At 40.4% G+C, this 9,280-nt stretch overlaps 1 protein-coding gene across 1 annotated transcript; it reads left to right on the top strand.

Moving 5' to 3' along the window:
• The first annotated feature begins 5,335 nt into the window (after positions 1–5,335).
• On the top strand, positions 5,336–9,010 carry LOC132562496 (uncharacterized protein K02A2.6-like). Its single transcript, XM_060227239.1, has one exon. It carries the CDS (start codon positions 5,336–5,338, stop codon positions 9,008–9,010), a length of 3,675 nt encoding a protein of 1,224 aa, XP_060083222.1.
• Positions 9,011–9,280: the final 270 nt, after the last annotated feature.

Genomic DNA, 9,280 nt, shown 5'->3' with positions numbered 1-9,280 from the left:
CTGTCCAGGGCAATAAACATGGTCATGATAGACGTTTATTACACAGGCGCCTGTGTAAAAAAGCCTCGCGCGCGGAGTAATTCATAGTTTTTTTCCCGCGCGCTCATCGACTATGTCCACGTCAACCGCTTCATCCACAAACACGCATAGTCGATTGGAGTCATTGTTTGCAGGCTCGTATTAACAAAACTGTTTTATAAATATCAACATCACCAATCCTTACCGCCGTCGTCCACGTGTGATTGAAAGTCACAGTGACTAACTTTCCTCCTGTCGGTGTGGCGCGAAATGTGTGACGTAAGTGATGTCATCTCACAAGCAAAGCAAGAATCCCATTCATAAATGTGTAAGATTTGTAAGATTACTATTGGCAGTGAAGTAGTATTAATAACTTGACCAACATGTTCAAAGATGTAAAAAGTGTTTATGATATACTATACATTGAGCAATAGTAAATATTAAAAAGAAAAGTGTTGTTTTATTGCGTGTTTTAAGGCACTATATTTGAACGCGTACGCATGTCTCTGGGTGATATATTTGAAAGGGTATTTGACCCAGCCCGCTTGAAGAAAAAACAGTTAAACACTGACGTTGGATGTTTACATTAAAAGTCCATATTATGTTTTCGAGCGCAAACATAGTTTGCAAAATTCGGGGATGGAGAATCTATTTCAGCATTTTTTTTATGTATATGGCCCAAGGGAAAAAAATAGAAATCTGAAAAATGGCAGCGTCCAGTGATGGCTACCGCGAGGTGAGTGCAAATATTTGATAATATGAGATTAGAAATGAGAGAAAAAAACTCTTTTCTATATGGGTATGTAGGATAGGAATATTCCACCCGAGGGGTCACAAAATGTGGTAAAACCCGAGGCTTGCCGAGAAAAGAGTCTTATATTCCCAATCATTTTATTCGACATATTTTCCAAATTTTCTACTTACACCACTCGAAAAAAATTTGCAAGTGTTAGCTAACTTAACTTGGTGGCAGGAAAAAACCACTGATAACCAAATGGCCACATCATGATGTGTATAATTCATGGCAATCCTAGTAAGTGTTTTATTTTTTTAATGTTTAAAGCCACAAGGTAACCTTTGAAAAACTCATTGCAGGGAATGAAACATTTCTGCATTACAAAGTGGTAATTTATCACTTTTGTATGAATTAGATAAGGCCATCATCAATGACACATGATTTTATATGTAACACGATTGTGATAGGGTTGATGTGATCTTAAAGTGAGTCATGACCTTTCTCAAAATAAAGAAGCTGACAAGGCAGTCTTTTGCCTAGATGGGTAAAGATGTTTATAAACTGGATGAAAAATGTATCAGTAGTAAAATTGTTGGTAAATGTCTGATAGTTAACAAATTGTAAGAACCTGTCATGTCAAGTTACATAATTTTTAAGAAATTAATTTTAATTCTATGCATATACATGTAAGTGCAACAGATGAATTCAGTCTTAATTAACTATACTGGTAAAATTGTTAAGGTTATTCCACATTAAATATTTTTCGGAAGGCATGCAATCTTTTCAGAAATAATGAACAGAAAAATCCTCTTCAAATGCTTTTGAAACTAAAAACAGATATTTTTTTATCTTAATTAAAGATCTGTAAGAAATATTTTTCATATAGTTTTCAAGTTACAGTCGATATTTGGTTTTTTTCCAAATTTGTTCAAACTGTTGTGAATTTTTATAAGAAATGACTCCAAAAATATATCTTTAGCTGCCAATTCATCTGAAAGTAAATTCTTACCCAAACGAATGGAAACAAAAATACCGGATTTCCGTTTTCCGGATTCTTTTTTACTCACGCCTTTGGTTACGACTAGACCATCGTGATTTTCAAAAATATTTATGAAATACTTTTAATGCGAATAACTCACTCAATTTTCACACAGTAAACAGTTGGACACAATAGAGTACTATGATGGATCCGTTATCTGTAGGTAATACAGACGAAAGGCTAACTTACCTCCATTTCGGTAACTTAACTCTGACGCCTATCAGGCTATGGGTCGCGAATATTTGATAAATATTTAAAAATACTTCTAGGCCAATTAAATCAACAATATTTCACACATGACCCCTTGACATACCATAGAATACTATCCTGGGTCCATTCTCTCGAGAAAATGTCAATATCAGGCCAATTATTCTCCATTTCGGTAATTCAACTCGGCCGGCGAACAGGCCTCGAATCGCGAATTATTGAAAAAAAATAATTTAAAATACTTTAAGATAAAATAGACCTCTAATATTTTGAATATGACACAATCGGGCATTGAAAAAATGCATGTTGGGGTCCATTCTCTTATAATAATGCCAATTTACGCCCCATTTCGGTAAATACCCCAACCCTTAGAATGTAAATAATGCATGTGGAAAAATACGCTGACAGTTAAATCGATCAGCGCAAAAAATTGTTAAATGAGATATAGACTGTTCTACTATTATAAACGTTTGTTCCACCCCCAACTTAATAAAATAATTTCTATTTACAGGCCTATTGCACGTTATTGTGTGCCGGGCGTCGTGCGCCTGTGTCTCTGAGTGGCCAACTTACCTTGCACTACCACGTGCACGGACTTATTCATCCTCCTCCGGCGTAGATCTAGCATCAGAAATATCAAATGAAATTAAATAAAATACTAAATTTACATTTTCTATCAATCGTAGAAAGTCTTAGGGGCAATCCGTACAATCTCGGACAGGCACTCAAAGTCGGACGTTTTCTCAATAAACAATGGTTTTTCTGTCGCTGTTCTTTTTGCTTGTTAATTCTCTATTATATATAAACGTTTCTGTGATTCTGAATCAATGGAAACAACCGTATTGCTAAATATATCAATAGGGAGATTCTAAAAGTAAAATTACGGTGAAATTCGGATATTTTGAAAGTCACGTGATTGAAGTTGTCGACCGGCAAAATTCAAGGTTGTTGTGCACGTTTATGGGCCAACTGTAAGTAGAAATAATGTATACAACGTCATACTCTTTTTATTGTTTTTAATAAGGTCAAAAATTCTACTAGCCACAAGAAAACAAAAAAAGATATGACCTTTTCTATAATGTTTAAAATAAATAACTGTCCGACTTTAAATGACAATATTTTGCAGAGAGCATTAAATGCCGGACACATCTATCAGATGGTTTGGGAAGGTTCAAAAATGTTTTTTATAAGGTCTTAGATGAATATTGAAAATTAAAATCGTTATTATATATTCATTAATTTATTTATTATTTTATCAAAATATAACAATATACCACATATGACATATTAGTATTATGTGTACTTTCTTCTGTGAAAATACTCTTTTTCAGATGCCGACACGTAACAAGATATTGCAGTACGACCGATCAAACTTGGCCAAGGCTGTCCAAGCTGTACAATCAAAATCCATGTCGGTTTGGAAAGCTGCCGAATACTTCAATGTTCCGAAGTCAACGTTATTTGACAGGGTTTCTGAAAGACTACCGGTGGATGCACACCCCGGTAGAAAGCCAGCTCTTCCTGAGCACGTAGAAAACAAAATACTGGACACTGTTAAGGAGGCTGCCCGACAGGGAATCGGGATTAGCCGACGGCAACTTTTAGTTAGAACTAGTGAACTATGCAGACGTTTCAGGGTGACTCCATTTAAGAAATCTACGCCTTCAAAACAGTGGTGGGACAGCCTTAATAAAAGGCACCCTGATTTGACCATACGTAGACCGGAAAAACTGGCGTTATCGAGAGCCAGCATGCTGAATCCAATGGTGGTTCAGAAGTACATGGCCTCCCTCTGTGAAATACTCCACCGTCTTAATCTTCAAGATCTGGAACTGCGACGAGCCTGGTCGCATTTTCGAGCATAATCCTGTACGCGTGATTGCCGACAAAGCATCACGTAATGTGGTTGGGCGGACCAGTTCATCGAGAACAAATGTTACGATTATGGCCTGTGTCAACGCGGCAGGACAGAGCATGTCACTCATGTTTATCGTAAAGGGAAAAACAACAGCCTCCCTTCATGGTTTCAACACAGCGGCAGCACCACAAGGTGTCAAGTGGGCAGTGCAAGAGAGTGGTTGGATGACCGACAAGCTCGAAGAACAATGGTTTAGAGAGATGTTTCTCCAGGAATGCGGGAACGAGAGGCCTCAGCTTCTACTACTTGACGGGCACTCTTCACACGAGTCACTTGCCATTCTGGAGCTGGCGCGTGAACATGACATTCACATATTATGTCTCCCACCGCATCCGACTCATGTCCTTCAACCGCTTGACCGGTCTGTATTTGGACCATTTAGTGCAGCTTTTAACAAAGCTTGCTCAGAATATCTTAACGAGAATCCCCTCCATTCGATTACAAAGTGGAGTTTTCCGGGACTTGTCACTACTGCGTACAACTCCGCCCTTTCACCAAGTAATATAAAGAACGGATTTCAAGCTTGCGGAGTTTCCCCGGCTGCCATATCAGATGTCTCATTTGGACCATCAGTTCCAACAGACAAGATCTCTGATGCCCCTATCGCCGTTCGGTCTACTGCCTCCGTCACTGTCGTTCCGTCTACTGCCTCCGCAACCGCCGTCCAGTCTGCAACCTCCGCCTGTCGTCCGATCTACTGCCTCCGTCACTGTCGTTCCGTCTACTGCCTCCGTATCCGCCGTCGAGTGTGCAACCTCCGCCTCTGTCCACCGCTGTTCAGTCCACAGTCCCTGCCATCGTCGTTCCCCCCGATGTCTGTGCAGTACGCAACTTTCATGTTGGAAATGCTAATGTTAATCTTGTACATCTGACCTAGATGACACTACTGGTACATGTAGCATATATTATACGTTTGCACTTGATACAACATCACCACGCCAAATTATATCCTTAGACCACATGCTTTCGGCAGAATCCAGCGCTCAGTATTTACTTGACCCATTCATGTCACCTGCATTCGATTCTATAGTAGTTGTAATCTCGTAAGAGTTATCTCTCTTAGATCCTCTCCTGTATTGGTTATATGACAGCCTCGTTCTGGGAATAAAAAACAAACATGGAGCTGAGAAGAAACGTGTTGTTTAGTCTATCGCTGAAACGTCTAAGCAAAGCATGGTGTCAGAAGTGGGATACTGATGGAAATATGGGTATTTGGTAAGGCAACATATCCAACCAGATATCGGCGGAATGAATATTGTATGTCATATCGCTTAACTCGTCAATAACTGTCGAATCGATGACATCTAGTGTGCGCTGTATAAAACACGTGCTACCCGCCAGAAACCAAAACCCTCTACCCAGACCGGTAAAATACCGAAATACAGGCAAATAGACATTATCAGCCCAATCCAACATAATGGAACATATCCGCCCACCCCCAGAATTAGACTTTTCGGCGTCTGAGGGAAATCTCCCAGAAAAATGGAGAAAATGGGAACAATCCATGCGACTATATTTAGATATAGCGATGTCAGATAAATCTGAAAAGGAAAAATGTAGTGCATTCCTATACATAATAGGACAAGACGGAAGGGAAATTTACAACACTTTCACATTCACAGAGGAAGAAAAAGACAAAATTGAAGTTTTAATAAACAAATTTAAGTCTTACTGTGCCCCGAGGGAAAACATAACTGTGTGGCGACACAGATTCTACACACGTACACAAGGTAAAACAGAAACTATTGATGAATACGTGACCGAACTACGCATTATTGCAAAAAACTGTAAATTTGGTACACTGGAAGATGAAATGTTACGCGATCGTATTGTCTGTGGTGTATTTTCAGAAAAGGTGAAAGAACGACTTTTGAGAGACAATCAACTCACACTTGAAAGGGCCGTAACTGCTTGCAGAGCCAGTGAGGAGTCACAACAAATGTTAAAAAATCTAAACACAGAAGAAGTCAACGCGGTACACAAAAATCATCGTGATAAACAAAACAGACCCCCCAAGGAACGTTATACAAATAGACCAACACATAGTGCAAGGGGAGGTAACAAGAAACAGTCAGTCAGGGGAGACAACTCCAACCACAGCAAACAACATGTAAAACAAAAACTATTTCAGTGTGGACGTTGTGGCACTAAACACGGATATCGGAAATGTCCAGCATTTGGTCAAATATGTGATAAATGTAAGGGAATGAATCATTTCGCTCGACAGTGTAAAACTAAAGTGGTACACGCGAATGAGGCAGTGGACATGGAAGGATTCGAAGACTTGTTCATTGGTGCAGTACATAATCACAAAACAGAGGTTGGAACTAATGAAGCTTTCGCAAATCTCAACATCAATGGAACAAATGTCAGGTTCAAATTAGACACGGGCTCCCAGGCCAACATTATATCGGACAAGTTGTTCAACTGTCTAAATGTAGAACCAAAAATCAAATTATCGGACACGGCAACGCGACTATCGAGCTACACTGGCAACAAAATACCCATAAAGGGGAAGTGTAGGCTCCAATGCCTAAATGAAAACGTTGAATTCTACGTCGCAAGGGAAGACACAGTCCCATTACTTGGATTCAAATCATGTCAAGACCTTGGGCTAGTAAAAGTGGTCATGATGACTGAAAAGGTTACTGAGCCGTCAGTGGATAAACAGGACCCTACTAGCAAGTTTCTGGAAATATTTAAAGGATTAGGTTGCCTTAAGGAGCCATACACCATCAAAGTTGACAAAAGTGTAACACCGGTTGTAAACCCACCACGTAAAATCCCTGCAAATCTACGCGACAAATTAAAAATCACACTCAACGAAATGGAGAAAAATGGTGTCGTGAGAAAGGTTGATGAACCCACTGACTGGGTCAGCTCCATAGTGCTAGTGGAAAAGCCCAAGTCAGGCAAGTTAAGAGTGTGCCTCGACCCGAGGAATTTGAACAAGGCCATAAAGCGTGAACATTTTGAGTTACCAACAATTGAAGATATCACAACGCGAATGTCAGGTGCTAAAATCTTTACTAAGCTCGATGCCAACAGTGGTTATTGGCAAATCCCTCTAGATGAGCCTAGCCAACTCTTGACAACCTTTAATACACCTTTCGGCAGGTACTGTTACCTACGCATGCCGTTTGGCATAAAGAGTGCGCAAGAAGTTTTTCAGAAGCGTATAGCACAACATTTCGATGACATTGAAGGTGTCGAAGTGGACATAGACGACATACTTGTGTTCGGAAAGGATAACGCGGAGCACGATGCTCGTCTCGATCGTGTGTTGCGGAGGTGCGAACAGATAAATCTCACCTTGAACAAGGACAAATGCAGGTTCAGCGAAAATGAGGTCACATATATAGGTCACAGACTGTCTGCCGCTGGTGTAAAACCAGATCCAGAAAAACTGAGTGCAATTACTGAGATGCCCCGACCAGTTGACAAAAAAGGAGTAGAGAGACTACTTGGAACTGTCAATTACTTAGCCAAGTTCATACCAAACATGTCAACCATCACACAGCCGATTCGAGAGTTGCTCAGAAAGGATGTCGCATTTCAGTGGAACAAAAGTCAGGATGACGCTTTCAAGCAAATACTAGGCATATTGTCAAAAGAGCCAGTACTAGCATTTTATGACCCAAGATTACCAACCACCGTAAGTGCAGATGCATCAAAATCCGGATTAGGTGCTGTAATTCTACAGAGGAATAAGCCCATAGCATTTGCCTCTAGAGCAATGACTGACACAGAGTCAAGATATGCACAAATAGAGAAGGAACTTCTTGCAGTTACCTTTGCTTTAGAACGCTTCAACAACTACACCTGTGGATCGCAGGCACTAACTGTAGAAAGTGATCACAAGCCGTTGGAAGCCATACTAAAGAAACCCCTATCTCAAGCGCCACCTAGGTTACAGAGAATGCTTCTACGTCTACAACGCTATGATTTCACTCTAATCTACAGGCCAGGCAAGGAATTAGTAGTAGCGGACACACTTTCTCGTGCATATCTTCCCAACAAGGATGGGAACATGGATGAAGAACTCAATTGTCATGTACACACTGTTTTGAACAGTCTACCTGTCTCTGTCAATAAAATGGATCAAATTCGCACTCGAACAGACGAGGATGAACAACTCGGTCAAGTTAAGGCATTGATAGAGAATGGCTGGCCAGAAAATAAAAACGTTCTAACAAAAAACCTACAAGAGCTTTGGAAACTTAGAAATGAACTAACTATCAACGAAGGCATAGTGCTCAAAGGAGAAAGGATAGTAATTCCGGAAAGTCTCCAAGATGAAATACTGTCAGATCTTCATGTAGGTCACTTTGGTATAGAAAAAACCAAACTCAGAGCCAGAAGTATTGTTTATTGGCATGGCATGAACACTGATATTGCTGACATGATATCAAGGTGTAGTACCTGTATGGATATGAGGAACAACAATCAGAAAGAACCTTTGAAGCCAACACCTGTACCAAGTGGACCGTGGCAAGTTGTGGGAACCGACTTATTCTCATGGAACCAGTCAGACTTCCTGATAGTCACTGATTACTATTCCCGATACTTTGAGGTAGCAAAGTTGGAGAACACTAAAAGTGTAACAGTAATAACACACCTGAAATCTATCTTTGCACGACATGGAATACCGTTTGAAGTGAGGAGCGACAATGGTCCACAATATTCCTCATCCGAATTCAAAACATTTGCGACAAAGTGGAAGTTTAAACACACAACATCAAGTCCCTATTTTGCTCAAGCGAACGGCTTAGCAGAGAAATCTGTACAAACCATGAAACGCATCCTTGAGAAAACCAACGCTAACGGGCAAGATCCGTATCTTGCTCTACTCGAGTACAGGAACTCGCCTACGGATACAGAATCACCAGCACAACTACTCATGAGCAGAGAGTTTAGATCTGTGCTACCAGTTACCCAACTTAAACTTCAACCACGTGTAGTGTCTTCAGAACACGTTCAGAAAACCAGACAGAAATCGCAGCAAAAGCAGAAAAAATATTTCGATATTGGAGCCAAACGCCTGTCGGAATTAAGTGACGGAGATAAGATTCGTTTTAAACACAGAGGATAATGGACTCCAGGAAACATTTATAATCACTCTGAATACCCGAGGTCCTACACAGTAGTGACACCTGATGGTGAGAAGTTTCGTCAAAATCGTCGAGACATCATTCAGTCACGAGAGGAAACATTCAGGAGAAACACAGAGGACATTCCTGATTTCATGGAGCAAGAATCAACTACGAAACCTAGTGACACGCCAACGCATAAGGCGACAGCACTAGCAATGCCCACCGGAAACTCTCCGAGTATGAAGACAAAATACGGCAGAAGTGTGAAA

The sequence above is a fragment of the Ylistrum balloti genome, unplaced genomic scaffold, assembly GCF_031769215.1.
Source record: "Ylistrum balloti isolate Yb309-2 unplaced genomic scaffold, AGI_CSIRO_Ybal_v1 Utg371436, whole genome shotgun sequence".
Lineage (NCBI taxonomy): Eukaryota > Metazoa > Mollusca > Bivalvia > Pectinida > Pectinidae > Ylistrum > Ylistrum balloti.
The sequence above is the reverse complement of the archived record's forward strand: the minus strand, read 5'-3'. Positions and strand labels throughout refer to the sequence as shown.